The sequence below is a fragment of the Lissotriton vulgaris genome, chromosome 6 (genome assembly GCF_964263255.1).
Source record: "Lissotriton vulgaris chromosome 6, aLisVul1.2, whole genome shotgun sequence".
NCBI lineage: Eukaryota > Metazoa > Chordata > Amphibia > Caudata > Salamandridae > Lissotriton > Lissotriton vulgaris.
Window position 1 is genome coordinate 835,850,380 of NC_141694.1, and position 17,472 is coordinate 835,867,851.

The 17,472-nt window shown below is 46.4% G+C and overlaps 1 protein-coding gene across 1 annotated transcript in view; it reads left to right on the forward strand.

Annotated features, from left to right (window-relative positions):
- The window catches only part of LOC147708073 (potassium/sodium hyperpolarization-activated cyclic nucleotide-gated channel 1-like), a 2,256,393-nt gene that overhangs the window by 823,732 nt on the left and 1,415,189 nt on the right, over positions 1-17,472 (forward strand). The window contains exon 5 of the mRNA XM_086925298.1: positions 370-531. Coding sequence (XP_086781424.1) covers positions 370-531 — 162 coding nt within the window. The remainder of the gene's footprint in view (positions 1-369; positions 532-17,472) is intronic.

Below are 17,472 nucleotides of genomic sequence, written 5' to 3' on the forward strand. Positions count from 1 at the left end.
AGAAACATTTATGAGCACACGAAGGCCTGTCTAGGCGGTTAAACAGCTCAAAGGTATTCCTACAGAGTTCTGTTTGTTATGAATATTTTGCCTGCATAAATCTGACAAGTTAGGCACCACTTAGCAGAGGGTGCGGAATAAACACAACCAAACCCTGGAAAACATTAACGAGGGTTAGTGGTTGTTGACGGGCCATTATCAATGGTTGGTTAGCTCAGTAGGGGCAGGTAAGGCAATTCGAATCATGAATTTGAAAAGAATGTGCGTGTGTATGTAGAAACATACAAAACAGGGGCATTTGGGATGTATGCAATTATTTTTCTGTGATAATACCTGTAAAGAAATACGTCTGTTTCTCTTTCTTTATAGGTGCAGGACTTCAGTAAATGGGGGTTGACTGGTTACATGCCACTGGTTTACTCATGTTTGATGATGGTATTAATCTGGCACTGGTCTTCCTGCTGTCAGTTTCTAATTCAAAGGATCGCATATTTTCCAGAAAATAGCTGGGTTCATGAAATGGTAGCTCTGGTGAGTTTCAAAGAACAATTTCTACATAGTTACTTTTTGAAAAATGTAGCAAACCGTCCGATTAAGAGGTTACAATTTCTAAGGATCTGATTTGGATGTTTGTCTTGGTTTAGCTGTAGAACATTTAAGGGAAATTATTGCCGCCAAAAGTATAGAAATAAACATACTACCAATTGGCTGTGCCAATCTAACAAATGCATTTGATATGCTGCCAATGGGAAAACCACACGTACACTGCATTATTTAAACTTTAAATTAAATACGTGCCTTCTAACAATCACTGCAAAAACAACATGTTTTATAAACAATTGAAAAACAGACTTTTTGTCTGTTTTGGGGGTTAGGCAGTTGAATAAACACCGATAAGAACTGATTGCAAGCAGTTTGGAAAACGCTAAGGAAACACACTCAAATCCCAAAAAATAAACACTGAAAGCAGCATGGCCTCATCATGTTTGAGAGAGAAATGCTTCTCCCATGATTTTCTCATAGAGGTTTCATAAGGGAAGTTCCAGAGGCTAAAATGGGAGCGCATTTTCCATAAGTTCACACTAATTCATTTCTCAGCCATGTGAGCATGAAGTCTGATATTCCTAGTAAAACATGTACTTCCAACAGTAACAACAGACTGTCAGTTCATTCCCCAGTGTTCTTCTGCAGCTTCCCATCATATTATATTGAATAGCTAGAGCTCTACATTCTGTATTCATGATCAAACTGTGGCACACCTTAAGCTATTTTGATGGAATCAAAGCTGTAAAACATAAAGCATTTCCTTTGAAAATGAACACAACGAGGGAGTTTGTTTTACAATGGAAATAATAGTGCTCTTGAAAGCTAAAACAAGGACACTTTTGTTGAGTATTCTCAAATATCTTTCTCATCCATGTTGTTGCTGGAATATTAATTGACCTTAAAAAACAAAAGACAAGAGGCATTTGGCAAAACGGGAACAGTTTGTTTAATTAAAAGCTTTGACCAGTAAACATCCTCAGAAACGGGTCTGAGGACTGTCTCAACATACATTTATTCTGAGTGTCTTTATATACAGTCTTTGGAGCATATTAAACCAGTTTAGATCTTATTTTGGAGAAAGGAATGCCGGCCTAGTCATGGGGTGTAAATCAGGCCACCTGATAGTGAATGCAGGTGGGTCTCAACCTTTATGGACACAATAAGCGCCAGTAGGTCAAGGGTTCAGATGTCCAGTATGGGGAGCGCGTGAGCGCTGGGTGTACTGTGTGTTCTGTGCTCTGCGTGTTCCTATCTTAAAGGGGAATCGAAATTTGCCTAGCTTTGTAACGGTAAGTTTCAATTCTATTAAGGACACGGAGGCGAGGATTATGCTTTTCCTTCTTCGCTGTTTATTACAATTACAAAACACAGCAGCCCAGAAAAGCACTGAAGTTCAGAAAAAAATGACTGTATAATCTCCAAACAAAGAGATTAAGAACATGTATAATCCAAATCCAAGAAGAAAACTACATTTCCCATCAAGTCCATGAATAACCATCCAACAATAGTCCTTTCACAGTGTCCATCGCACGAAGATAGGGCGTCCATCTTGTGTCCCCTTCCTCTTTCTTTGCGCGAGTCACGCCGAAACATCAACGGTACTGCTTCGAACCCTCATTACCTAGCGGAATACAACAACAACAGCGTAAGCGTTGTAAAGCTAAATAGGACAATTAGTAACAACAATCGTCAACTATCCGCAAAGGAAAAAATGCAGCAATTCCCTTAATAACCATGAAAGAATAAACTGTTTACTTACAGCCATACGGGTGGGATCTCCTCCGAAGGACCGGGAGGGATAATCCTCGCCTCCGTGTCCTTAATAGAATTGAAACTTACCGTTACAAAGCTAGGCAAATTTCGATTCTATGTCAGGACCGGAGGCTTCAGATTATGCTCGTTCAAAGCTTACTTACCACCAGATGCGCAATATCCACCACCAGTTTAAAATAGAACCTTTTAAAGGTGGAATCCAAGGACCAATCCGCTGCACGCATCAAGTCCTCCAAATGCGCACCCAACGAGAAAGCCTTCGAGGCCATGGCCCCCCTAGCCGAATGAGCGCCAAACATCTTGGTGTCAATGCCAGCTTCCTGTAACACCCACCGCACCCATCTGGCTATGGTGGGGGAAGAAACCGCCTTGTGTGGCTTACGCAGGGCTATGAGCAACTGCCTTTCGCCCCGAGGGCGAAGTTCAAGAGTGACATCTTCATATGTTTTAAGGCACTGAACCACGCAGAGTTTGGGAACATCCGCGAAAGCTGGGTAGGAGATTTATCTCGTCACCGACTTTGTGCGACGACCCACTGTAAATGTCACCCCTTCTGGTGAGAAAATTCTCGCGGAAATGTCCAGGGCCCTTACATCCGAGACCCTGCGGCACGATACCAAGCACAGGAGCATAGCCAATTTAGCGGACAACTCCTTCAGGGAAAGGTACCTGTTGTGTTGCCAGGAAAGAAAAAGATTGAGCACTATGTTCACGTCCCACAGAACAGAATAACGCGGCTCCGGGGGCAAAGACAGTCTCAGTCCCCTTAGGAGTTTACAAACAAAGGGATGTTCCCCCACTGGAGCTCCGTCCACTGGCTCGTGAGCCGCTGAAATCGCTGACCGCATCGCATTAATGGTGCGGTATGCTAGGCCTTCCGCCGCCAGGTCTACTAAGAAATTTAAGATGGGAACAACTCCTGCGACCAGGGGATCCAGGTGTCGTCGAAGACACCAACAAACCCACCTGGTCCAAGCGAATCGGTACCTCTTTGCAGTACTGCCGGCCCAGGCTTTAGACAAAAGGTTCTGAGCCGAGTCCGAAAGGCCTGGGAGCGACCAACGTCTCCGGAAAGCCGCCATGCCATAAGGCGGAGAGAATCTTGCAGTATGAGGTGGTGTGGATCCCCGTTCGGATTGAGAAGGAGATGAGGGAGCCGGGGGAGTAGGATTGGAGAATCCCAGGAAAGTTCCAGAAGAACCGGAAACCAAACTTGAGACCTCAAAAACGGCATCTCCAAAATCACATTTGCTCTCTGGCGGCGGAGCTGAGCTGCCGCCCTCAGCACCATCGAGAAAGGGGCAAACGCATAGGGCTTTCCCTGACTCCAATCCTGGAGGAACGCATCCGTGGCTTCCGCCAGTTGGTCCGGTCTCCAACTGTAGAATCTCCGTAGCTGGAAATCCAGACGGGGCGCAAACAGGTCCACCGGGAGTGGACCCCACAGGCTGTTCAGCCATTGGAAAACTTGGGCGTCCAACTTCCAAAGACTGGAATCCCGCAGATACCTTGAATGCCAGTCTGCCACTTGATTGTCCCGGCCCTAAGGTATTCCGCCGTCACCGAGACTCGATGGGATAGGCAATAATCCCAAAAATCCGTCGCCAGATCCGCTAGTGCTCGGGACCGAGGACTGCCCAGATGGTTCACATAACGAACCGCCGAGACATTGTCCATACGTAAAAGGATGCATGATTTTACCAGTCCCTGGTCCAACAGCGGATCACGAAGGATCCCGCCAGCAGCTCCAAACAATTGATGTGGAGCCTTTGTCCATGGACGACCAAACGCCGCCTGTAGAGAATTCTCCGCAGCGGGCGCCCCAACCGGATCTGCTGGCGTTCGATTCGATGACCAAATCCGGAATAGAGCCGAAGATTGCTCGGCCGTTCCACGCTTCCATATGGGAGAGCCACCAAGCCATCTCCCCTTTCACCTCCTGTGATAGAGGGACCAGCTGGTCATAGGACAAACCCTTTCTGAGATGATGCGCCTTGAGGCGCTGTAGGGCACGATAATGCAGGGGTCCCGGGAAGATTGCCTGAATGGAAGAGGACAGGAGTCCTACCACTCTGGCAATCTGCCGCAGGGAGGTGTGAGATTTTGCAGTCGTCTGTTTCAGTGCATGACGGATCCTGGCTATCTTCCTTGAGGGAAGGCTGAGTGAAGCCTGCACAGAGTCCACTACGAAACCTAAGAATATCATCGTCTGTGAAGGTGAAAAAACTGACTTGTCCTCGTTGATGAACCCCAGGCCCTGCAACAATGAAATTGTTCGATTGAGCTGAAGGAGCAGCTTGTTGGGGCACTGGTCCATCAGCAGGATGTCGTCCAAATAGACGACCATTCGGATCCCCTGTCCCCGAAGGACTTCCACCGCTGGGTGTAGCAGCTTGGTGAAGCACCAAGGGGCCGATGAAAGCCCGAACGGAAGGGCGGTGAATTCGAAGACTTGGTTCTTCCTGAGAAATTGAAGGAACCGACAGTGGGGAGGATGATTGGGTACGACCAGATATGCATCTTTGAGGTCCAACCGGACCATCCAGTCGTTCGGGAGCAGAACGTCCCGGAGCAGATGGATCCCTTCCATCTTGAAATGATGGTACACTAACCACCCGTTGAACTCTCTGAGGTTGTTCACGGGTCTCTGTCCTCCGTCCGTCTTTTCCACTAGGAAGACGTTGCTGAGGAACCCGTAGGGATGCCGCTCTGTCCGGCAGATGGCTCCCTTGCGTAAAAGAGCTGAGACTTCCTCGTCGATTAAGTTTGCATCCGCCTGCGAAAAAACTATAGGGTGTGGCGGCCTTAGCTGATAGGGCTGATCGTAAAACTCTATGCGGTAACCCCGCACTGTCTGCAGCACCCATGCGTCTGCTGTAATCGCTGCCCAAGCGCCCGAGAAACCCGCCAGCTGTCCCCCAATTTGCACCTGACTCGCAGGTATCACACTTACCATGGGAACTGATACCGCCGGCATCATTCCTGAAACCGCCTCCGCGTCCCCGGAAGCGCTGGCCTCTCGTCGGGTAAAAGTTGGTGTAGTTTGCCGACGAGTTGTACTGGCCTCTGCCGGAGCTTTGCCCTTTGTTGGGTAAATTTTGACCACCACGGCCGGTCGCGTGGCCCCTATCGCGACCGGCCCCTCGGCAAAAACGTTGTTGGAACACCCTCTTTATGCTGGATTGGGCCTGGTCTAGGGAGGTAAACGTATTGACAAACTTGCTCAGCTCCTTGATAAATGGGTCTCCAAACAAGCCGCCCTGCGCTACCGCGCCCGCCTCCGAAGAGGCTAAGTCTCCTAACTTAGGGTCGAGCTTAATCAACAGAGACCGTCGGCGTTCAGTCGAGAGGGCGCAGTTGGCGTTCCCCAGAAATATGACCACCCTCTGCACCCAGCTCGATAGCACGTCTGGCAATATGGGGGTGCCAGAAACCTTTGCCTCCTCGGCCATGTCCAGGATCTTTGTTATGGGGCCTATGGCATCCAGCCATTTATCCTGACAGGAACACCAAGACCGGTCAATTCCCTTACGGGGGTCTTTGACAAATTTAGCCATGAATGTGGCCATTTTGCCATCTAATTCTGGTGTCATTGCGACTTTTCCCTCTAGGGTAGGACGTGGACATTCTCCCCTCAGACAACTCTGAGCTTCCTTCTCTAGTGGCTTGCGGAGGCGTGCCGCCACGAACTTCGCGACTTTGTCCCCAGGCACCCAGGCTGCTGACCGCGGATGGACAATTTCGTCCGGGTCCACCATGCCTGAGCTATCCTGTGGTAACTCCGCTGCGGAGCCGGACGGCCGCCACGAGCGCACCGACTCGTCGTCGTCTTCCGTGTCTACCGGGGAGATCCCTCCCGGGAAGGAAGGGGCTGTCCCAGTCTGCCCTGAAGGTCCCGGAGCCGGGGTCGATGCAGGGGAAGGGTCGGTTGCTCAAAGGCACCCCTGTCTACACCCTGCGGGGCCCCAGTAGCCCCGTCCCTACAAACTTTCTTAGGTGCAGGGGGTACCCCCTCTGAGGACACAGGGGTGTTTCCAGAGGCCCCCAAATGCGCTTGACTTAGCTTCGCACACTCCTCAACAATGCGCGCGGAGAGCCTGTCCTCCATGGGACCTACAATCTCCTGCACGCAGCGATAAATGGAGCTGTCAACAGCGTCGTAGAACTCATCATCATTAAGATACTCATGAGATTCTTCTTCCTCTACGTAGTAACCCTCTGCCATGGTGAACTACCCTGCCAAGGAACAAAAGGGTGGAAGGCACAGGGATTACAGGTAACCGCAGTACCTGGGTATGGCCCAGCCAGAGGCTAGTAGGTAAGGTGGACTGGGGACCAGACCTATCGAGGCAGCACCCGCCTCCAAGCGCGCCGACCCTCTCGAGGACCGGGTCTATGTCGCCTCCCCTGCGCGCTTATAATAAAGGTTTACTAGAGTTGGCCCCTATTTAGGGAACGCTGTGTGGTAATGCGGTTAAAACCGCTATGGCGCTATAATACAGCCCGTAGGCGTTCAAGAGCGGTAATCCGCCTTACATACCCCGTCGGGGCGTCAAAACTTCACTTGTGGCAAAATACAGCCCGAAACGGGCGTCTGGGTGAGTCGGCAAAGGCGAGGCTCCGGCGCGGCTCCTTCTCCTCAGCGCGGTCCCCGTCAGTGAGAGGAACCGCGCCGGGAGAACGAGACGCAACGGCTCCCTCTAGCGGCCGGATCAGCGCCGCATTAAGATCGGGGACATTGCGTGAGGGGCGAAAGCGTCCCCGCGATGTTGACAAAGGGGTCTGTGGAAAGAAAACACACTAATACCACACTAGAACAAGCCCTCAAATAGCCACGCAAGCATTCAGCAGCATAATAAGCCCCAAACATGCAGTTTAAACTCTAACCAAAGTCAAAGCTTAAGAGAAAAAAAGCAAGGGACTTAACTGGCTGCGAAGCAGCGAAGAAAGAGGAAGGGGACACAAGATGGACGCCCTATCTTCGTGCGATGGACACTGTGAAAGGACTATTGTTGGATGGTTATTCATGGACTTGATGGGAAATGTAGTTTTCTTCTTAGATTTGGATGATACATGTTCTTAATCTCTTTGTTTGGAGATTATACAGTCATTTTTTTCTGAACTTCAGTGCTTTTCTTGGCTGCTGTGTTTTGTAATTGTAATAAACAGCGAAGAAGGAAAAGCATAATCTGAAGCCTCCGGTCCTGACACAGAATCCAACTTTATGCTGTTTAGGGAACGCTGCACCCCTCCGGCCATATGTGCTTTATTGGGGGGAGCCTCCTGGGAACATTGTGGTGTTGCTGCCTATCAGTGGGACTGATCTGGGTTTTTCCTGTTTGCGGTCTTGTCCGGTTGGCTACGGGCAACCCCATCTGTGATCTGCCAATCAGTAGCCACAGGTCTAGGTCGCAGGGCATGCCTGACCACGTACTTCTTACTCGGGATTGATGGAGAGGATATCTCTGGAGATTTTGACAACGGTGGTTTAATCTCGTTTTTGAATATACATGTATCATTGTGTAGATTGACATCAATATTAACAATGTCAGTAAAACATTCTGGCATGCAGACCGAAACATTTACTTTCAACGCCAGCACCAGTCTGTCAGTTAACTCCCCTGTGTTCTACCACAGCTTCCCATAGTGTAATAATAAACAACTATAGTGCTAACATTCTGTATTTATGAAGTCATCTCATTGGAATCAAAGCTATAAAAACCTAAAACATTTCCTTTTGAAATGAACAAAACAAGGGCACTTTTGTCATAGAAACTATAGATAGTGCTATGCAAAGCTAAAATGAAGACACATTGTCTATGAATTCTCTTTGTATTTTCCTCATCCATTTAATTTAAATGTACTTCCAACACAAGCAGCAGTGGGTCAGTTAACTTCCCAGTAATCACAACAGATGTCTAATGAACAACTAGATCGCTAACATTTCGCATAACAAATAAGGCACTTCTAAACACCATTTAGTTGGCTTAGCAGCTTTTGAATTTAAGCCTTTCCTGAAGAGAATGGTGAAGTATATGCACATTTCGATGTTAATGCAGGCATGAAAACTGGGTCAGAAATATCAAGGGAGGTCTGGGTTTTTAGTAATTTGAGGCATAATGTGTTTATAAAGAGAGCATCCTCATCCATATCTGTTTATACAGCCTAGCGGTCTTCTCATTTGCTTAACAGCTCAATTTAAAATGGTAACATTTTGGTGGATATATATATATATATATATATATATATATATATATATATATATATATATATATATATATATATATATATATATATATATATATATATATATATATATATATATATATTTCCACTGGAAAAAAGATTGAAGACATGTTAGCTAAGTCTTCTAATAATATGTAAGCATACATTAATAAAAGCGTTAGAAATTCACAAAATAATGTGGTGTGAAATTCACCACTTCTAATTTGTTGAGCTAACTATCTCTTGCACCACTTCCTGTACTGCTTATGATTGGACATGGGTTCGCACAAGACAGTACTGATCCAGGTATTGGACAAGGCGAAGAAATATCCCCATATTGAATAAATCAATAAGCATATGAGTTGGTCACACTGTAAAATTGAAAAATATGGATATTTGAAGGATCAATATTAATTGAAATAGAAGCGCAATGGCAAAGAAGTATAAGCCCCGAGGAAGTTCAAGAGAAGTTGAACGAAATGCGTTGGCTGGATGTTTTTAATCTTTGAATTTTACAACTTTGACAATTGAATGTGAATAAAGCGAGAATCTTCCTAATGGACTCAAAGACCAATTCTATCATTAGTGTACGGGTGCACCATTCCACCCTTGGTTATGTGTTGCTAATGACCTCACATATTGTATCATTCATTACAAGTTCAAAAACATAATTGATGACATCTCAAAAGATTTCATTGGCGATATCACTTATGCTATCATACAATCATTATGAGACCATCCCATAGGGTTTGTGCCAATGGGTTAATTCGTGCCAGCGGCACAATTATTTTTTTTCAATGTGATCCCAATGCTCAGAGGGTCAGGGTAAACCTACAAATCTGTTAACATTTTCCTTTAACTTAAGAACACAGGGACTAAGTCCCTGTGTCCTGTAATAGCAGTCACAACATTTGTGGTGATGTTATGGACATCCAATCAAATTTCTCAGTATGGCGGGACTATTCTGATCTTGCAGTACCAACCAGACAGACTGAAAAAAGGCCTCTCAGCCAATCAGGATGTTTTATTTTTTTATTTACTATACTGTATAAGTACTCTGGGTTTAATGTGAGATCATACATTCAGATATCACTAACTTTTGAACCTTTATTTCTCTTCATGTTGCAAGTAGCCAAGCCAATCAGAGCCAGAGTCTGCTTCCACTGAGGGAAAAGGATGTAGTCCTAACGGCTAGGGTGGTCAACCACACATCTGGGGAACTGGGTTTGAGTGTCGACAATGACGCTCAACATCCTGTGATTCTGGGCAAATAACTTAAGCCTGCTGTGCCTAACAAAAAGGAATGTGTCGTCATCGCTTACTTCATCAGCCCACACACCCTCTGAGGACTACATTCTACTGGGAAACCTCAACTTCCTCCTGGAAAAGAAAAACAACAGCAACACCACCACCCTTCTGGACAACCTGGACAACCTGGACAACCTCGGACTCGAACAACTTGTTGATACCCCCACTCACTATGCCGGGCACACGCTCGACCCAATCTTCATCTCCAGCAAGCACATCTCCTTCAATCACACCACAGCTCTCCATTGGACGGACCACAGCTGCGTTCACTTCAATTACAAAAAGACCACGACCCACAACCTCCCTCAACCAATTCCCCGAAGAAACTGGAACAAAATTACCACCGACCAACTCCTCACATCGCTTCACCAAAACCCTCCTGCCAAATCATCGGACCCAAACCAAGCAGCCACCAACCTCACACAATGGATCACCCACAGTGTCAACGAACTAGCACCTTTGAAAGACCATCAAATCAAGCAAGGTAGCAAAAAAGCCCCCTGGTTCAATGACGACCTTAAGAAATCCAAGAAGTTCTGTCGCACCCTCGAGAAAGCCTGGAGAAAAAACCCTACCACTGACAACCTGGCCACCTTCAAGAACGCCACCCGCAAACACCACCAACTGATCCGATCCACCAAGAAATCAGCATTCAAGGATCGACTTGACAACAACGCCCACAACAGCAAGGAACTATTCAACATCGTCAAAGAATTCACCAACCCCACCGCCGGCACCAATGACATCACTCCCTCCCAAGACCTCTGCGACTCCCTAGCCTCATTCTTCCATAACAAAATCGCCGACATACATAACAGCTTTAAAAACCAGTCTGGAAACCAGTCCACTCCAACCACCTCTGAACCAAAACCCCCCTCTAACAACGTTTGCGCCTGGAATGCAATCACCACTGAAGACACCATCCGCCTGATGAAATCCATCCACTCAGGATCGCCAACCGACCCATGTCCCCACCACATTTTCAACAAAGCAGACTCCATTATCGCCCCCCATCTCCGAGACATCATCAACTCCTCCCTCAACTCTGCTACCTTCCCGGACAGCTGGAAACATGCCGAACTCAGCGCCCTTCTGAAGAAACCCACAGCAGATCCCACTGAACTTAAGAACTACCGCCCCATCTCGCTCCTCCCATTCCCTGCCAAAGTCATTGAGAAAGCCGTCAACAGTCAGCTCGCCGCCTTCCTCGAATCCAACAAATCCCTTGACCCCTCACAGTCCGGCTTCCGAGCCAAACACAGCACCGAAACCGCCCTCATTGCAGCAACAGACGACATTCGAACACTACTGGACAATGGAGAAACAGTTGCCCTCATCCTACTTGACCTCTCCGCAGCCTTCGACACAGTTTGTCATAGCACCCTCATACAACGCCTCAGCAACGTCGGAATTCAAGGAAAAGCATTGGACTGGATCATCTCGTTCCTTGCCGGAAGAACCCAGAGAGTCCGCCTCCCCCCTTTTAGATCAGAGGCCACCGAAGTCATCTGTTATGTCATGTTATAAGCTTATATAGCGCTATATCACCCAGAGGTATCTAAGCGCTGTCAGCGGATACACAACATCAGTGGGAGCAAAAAGCTAGATCACAGAGGTCCCCACGCCTCCTCAAAAAGCACCGTCTTCAGCTTTTTCCTGAACAGCAATAATTTTGTTTCCTTCCTAAGTTCCACCGGGAGATGGTTCCAGGCCAGAGGAACTGTGCTGGAAAAGGCTCTACCGCCCTTGGATGTGAGGTTGTACCGAGGGCAGAGTAAGTTACATGCCTCAGCCGACCGGAGGGACCTAGTAGGTAGGTACCTAGAGAGCCGGTCTTTGATGTATTTGGGGGCTGAGCCGTAAATAGCTTTGTGTGCAATACAGAGATTTTTAAATTTGGTTCTTTGGGCGATGGGCAGCCAGTGTAAGCTGCGGAGTAGGGGCGAAGCACGAGTGTGCCTAGGTTTATTAAAGAGAAGCCTGGCCGCGTCATTCATTACGACCTGTAGTCGGGCCAGAAGGTAGTTTGGGAGGCCATAGTAAAGGGAGTTGCCATAGTCCAGCCGTGCCAGGATTAAGGCGGATACTGCCAACCTCATTGTGGAAAAAGATAGGAATGAGGAGAGTTTCCGCAACTGGCGAATCAGACTTACACAGATGCCCACCACAGATGATATCTGCTGGGTCATAGAAGGTCGGGCATCAATTTTGATGCCAAGACTTTTAACTGCTGGTGCTGGTGCTGGCAGTGGCCCTAGGTCAGTTGGCCAAAACTGATCACACCAAGGGTTGGCAGGTGTAGTGATTGCCAAGACTTCAGTTTTGTCTGGATTTATTTTTAGGGAGTTATTTGACATCCAGCTAACTGTAAATTTGAGTATGTTCTGCATTCTCAAATGGGCCTGAGCAGTGTCGTCAATCTGAATCAGAATCTGTGTATCGTCTGCATAATTGTAGACTCTACAGTCCATCCTATTTAGTGACGCAATCAGTGGCTGCAGGTAGATATTGAAGAGTAGTGGTGACAGAGCCGAACCTTGGGGCACGCCACAGGTCAGTTTTGATGACTTGGACACAAGGTTGGCAAGCTGCACTCGTTGCGCCCTATCTTCGAGGAAGGATGTCAACCAAGCCAAGGCTGTGCCCCGGATCCCCAAGTCCTTTATCCGCGATAGAAGCTGGCAGTGATTAACAGTATCAAATGCCGCGGATAAGTCCAAGAGGATCAGGGCACAAGGTCTTTTATTATCAGCCTTGAGTCTCAGGTCGTCCAGCACGGATAGCATTACCAATTCCGTGCTGTGATGAGCTCTGAAACCCGCCTGGTTGGGCTCGAGGAGGTTGTTACTTTCCAAGAAGTGGGTAAGAGAGTATAGGACATGCTGCTCCAAGATTTTCGCAAAAAAGGGGAGCTGGGAAATTGGTCTAAAGTTCTTAAGATTTTTTGGGTCCGCACCAGGTTTCTTAAGTAGAGGGACCACTCTTGCCTCTTTAAATTTAGAGGGCACCAGTCCCTTGTCTATGGAATGATTTAGCAGCCTCCGGACATGGTCCTCCAAACCAGGCCAACCCAGCGGCGTACCACAAGGATCATCACTCAGTCCCACCCTCTTCAACGTATACATGAGTTCCCTCGCATCCATCGCGCGCCAACACAACCTCAACATCATCTCCTACGCAGACGACACCCAGTTGATCCTCTCCCTCACCAAATATCCAAAAACCGCCAAAACCAACTTACACGAAGGAATGAAAGAAGTTGCTGAGTGGATGAAGAACAGCCGTTTAAAACTGAACTCGGACAGAACGGAAGTCCTCATTTAGGTTCATCCCCCTCTGCTTGGGACAACTCATGGTGACCACCGGCCCTGGGTACCGCACCCATACCTACGGACCACGCACATAACCTGGGCTTCATCCTGGACTCCTCCCTCTCGATGACCAGACAAGTCAACGCCGTCTCATCATCATGCTTCAACATCCTACGCATGCTCAAAAAAATCTTCCGTTGGATCCCCACCGAAACAAGAAAAACGGTCACCCACGCACTGGTCACAAGCCGACTGGATTACGGAAACACCCTCTACGCCGGAACCACAGCCAAACTCCAGAAAAAACTCCAACGCATCCAAAATGCCTCAGCCAGACTCCTACTCGACATCCCCCGGCAAGCTCACATTTCCGGTCACCTGAAAGACCTCCACTGGCTCCCCGTCAACAAGAGAATAACGTTCCGTCTCCTCACCCACGCACACAATGCCCTCTACGACCTAGGACCCGAATGCCTCAACACGCGCCTGTCCTTTTACACCCCCACCCGCCAACTTCGATCGTCCACCCAAGCCCTCGCTGCAATCCCGCGCATCCATAAATCCACCATGGGGGGAAGATCCTTCTCCTACTTAACGGCCAAAACCTGGAATTCTCTCCCCACCCAACTCCGCCTTACACAGAACCACCTCTCCTTCAAAAAGCAACTAAAAACTTTGTTATTCGACAAGTAAAGTACCCCCCTCCCTCAAGCGCCTTGAGACCCTCTGGGTGAGTAGTGCGCTATACAAATTTTGGAACTTGAACTTGAACTTGAACTTGTGCTCATGTAAAGCACTCTGATTTCGGGTCAAGTTTGCACCATATAAAACTTCGGGAAAAAAAAAAAAAGATTTAGCCAATAAGTATCTTTCATTTGTATTTTCTCCTTCTGTAATACAGCATCGCTAGATATCTATACATTTCTATGCTTAATTTCTCAAAAACGGCTTCAATGGATTCACACCAAATCACAAAAAGCACGCTTTCTGGTTAAAGATCTAGCTTTCTGGTAAATCTGGTGTAATTCCATTCAGCTGTTTTGTCTGTAGCTCTCTAACGTTTCTATGGGAACATTTTGAGACCCCTCCTTTTTCTGGACTCGTGCATGACAGATCATCCCAAAACTTTACATGAAGGTGCTGAGGAGTTTTTTTAGGAACGGTCAGTGAGGATTTCTCAAATAGTGCCAAAGTTATTAGCAAACCCAAAAATCTATTTCCTTTAGAAACGTGATCCTAAATATAATATATATATATATATTTATTTTTTTTGGACACTGAGGAGGCCTTAACGGTGAAACGCGTCTGTTGTCTTGGGGGCAGGGGGGTCTGCCAATTAATCACTTTTTTCCATCAAGCTCAGAGTGCTGTCTACTTTCGTCAACTAGAAACGAACGTGTGTTACCATATATATATATATGGACAGAAAAAAACATAGGTTTCAGCCACGTTATAGTTAGGAATTAGCATTTAAAAATTCACTGGAAAAACCATAGGTTTCACACATGTTATAGTTAGCTGGGCATTTCACTCATACAAAACCATTGAAATTCCCCTGTTATAGTTAGTTCAGCTAACTATAACTTGCGCGCCCGCAATGCACTGTGTTGTAATGTACCTTTTACTCAATGCACTCTCCCTACAGAAGTTCTCTCCTTTGCTGCTCAGCCTATGATGAGGTCTAATCTACATCACCTGGTCTACGCATCATTCATCTTTGTAACACTGGCGACGATTTAAAAGAACCTTACGCATGGAGTAAGCAAGACTAAAAGAACTAAGGACATTAGGGACTCTAAGGTATGGAAATTTCTTCATGAGTGAAGCAAACTGGCACTCCCACCTACGCCCCACCAGTGACCCTGACATCGGTCACCCACAACACTAGGTGCCAGTTTCTTCCTTGTATTGGCATCATCTGTGATCTGGTTATCACCACCATCTAGTCTGGGCCTGACAGTTTCTGATGTTATTACTGTTGAGCCTGTTGTGTCTTCAATCAGTTATGTGGACTGGCAGTTGCAACTGACACTAAGGTATCCCCATCAGTGATAGGTTTTGGAGAAAAGCTGACACCTTTGTGAAGAATAACACTTGGCAAGCCTTCAACTTGTTTGAAGCTGTGAAGAGAGGCTGCTGAGGTTAATGCTGAGAGTGTGCGCCCTGCCGCTCCACAAGAAAGGGAGCGGCGTGAACATTTCAGTCTTGGTGCTCCAGTGGAAAAGAGCGACGCCCTGCAAAGGTAATCGGTACCGCGTATGCCACGATAGGGCTTTGTGTAATTTCATTTTGACATTGACTGGTATCATTTATTCTACGTAAGACGTCAAGACTGACATTTATTGAGGTGTACGGAAGATTCAAGGGGTAAAGTAATTTGGTTCAATGTGAATGGTCTATCAGCCCTGTTAACTGTGGCAACGAGTGACATTTGATTATTTCAATATTTGATTGAGTGCAACCAGCAGCAAACATTGAAAATGCAACCAAATTTTATCCATTTGCTTGTATTCTTGGTGACAGTTTAACCGTCTTTTGGCTGTTTGAAAATGAGACGCGTGTCATGTGCAGCGCGCACAGTCTTACCGGCATCACGGAGAGTTGTGATGTCTCCTTGAATCATTCTGGTCGCTGTGAATTCCTCTTCCGAAGCCTGCACGCAGCGACGTGCCGAAAGCCACCCGAAACGCTGTTGCTTACGTACCGCCATTTTGTTTGAAGTTTTGTGATCGTATGACTTCCCTGCATGATTTTCAAGTGCGCTGCAGTTACTCTCTTGTCTGGGAAAGCACAACTTCTGCAAAAATTGTTAGTGGCATTTTCTTTACTTTTTTCGGCAGCGGCGATATAAGGGGAACTGGTTCAAGACTCTATCGGAGTGGTAGCAATTTAATCCATGGTTACCAGTGGGCAAGCAGAGCCACATGGAAGATTCTTTCGTTTGATGTTTTTTTTTGGGGGGGGGGGGTGGTGATCCTTGGGTGAGAAGTCACTCACAAGCCATTTAACAGTTTTCCCATTTCTCAGATGTGATTTCTTTGTTTTTGTCGTAATGCAATATACCATGCTTTTGCACAATATTTTTAAATGTATTACTTTGATTGGTTCCATGCCTATGAAGCTTTACCATGTTATGTTAAATGTATTTTTGAGTGTTGTGTCAAGGTTTTATTGTATGTCATCAGCCTTGTTTCTAGGCTGGTTTTGGAGGGTTATCTTTTGTGCATGTTCTGGACTGTGCGTTATAGATAAGCAAGTGGGAAGTTTACATTTGGTGTAGCTCATCCTATAGGTTTTGCTGAGTTATCTTTTGAGTATTTATTTGACTGTGTGTTACGGGTACGCACGTGGGAAGTTTACCTCTTATGTAGCTTCTCCCATTGTTTTTGGTGATATCCTGTAAGTGGTTATCTTTTGACTATGGACTGGGATTGTGCGTTACGGTTACGCACATGGGAAGTTTGCCTCTCGTGTAGCTTCTCCAATTGGTTTTGCTGTTACCATGTATGTGGTTATTCCCTCTTGGAGGTGTTTGGACTGTGCATTTTAGCTGTGCACGTTGGGTTTAGGGATACCCAAAATATGTTTGAGTTGGGTTTAAGGAAACCCATAATATGTTTGTCTTGGGTTTAAGTAGACTCATACATGTTTGCTTTGGGTTAAGAATTACCCTGGATTTACTTTGGTTTTGGAACTACCCATATTAGTTTTTAGTTTATTTTTGGGTTTATATTACCCTGTCTCGGTATGGGCGGAGTCTTATTCCTCTTCTTTGCAGTAGACCTGTTCTGCCATTAGTTTGTGCAGTTGTGGGTTGTAGATCCCTGTTCTGCCGCAGTTTTGTGCTCTTTTAGTATGTGGCACATTGGGTACTCTGTGAAGTGTGACAGCATTTTTCCCGCAGTTTGGAGTGTGAGTTATGTGGATAGTATGAATGTATGTATTTATCTTACATTTTTGTTGTTTGTGATCATTATGAAGGGGAGATGTGTGTAGTAATCTTAGTTATTTCATGCATCCTCCTTTACCCTCATTTGTATGTCTGGCACTTTCATGCATTTGATTGTTATGATCATTATAGCAATGGGGTGATGTATAATTTTGTTGTTATTGCATCCTCCTTTGCTGAAACGTGTGTTTTATCACCTTCACACATGTTGAATGTTTTCCATCATTATAAGGGGGGAGATGTGTTGTAATGTACCTTTTACTCAATGCACTCTCCCTACAGAAGGTCTCTCCTCTGCTGCTCAGCCTATGATGAGGTCACATAGAATGTTGAGTGTGTTTGGATTGGAAGAGAGAATCC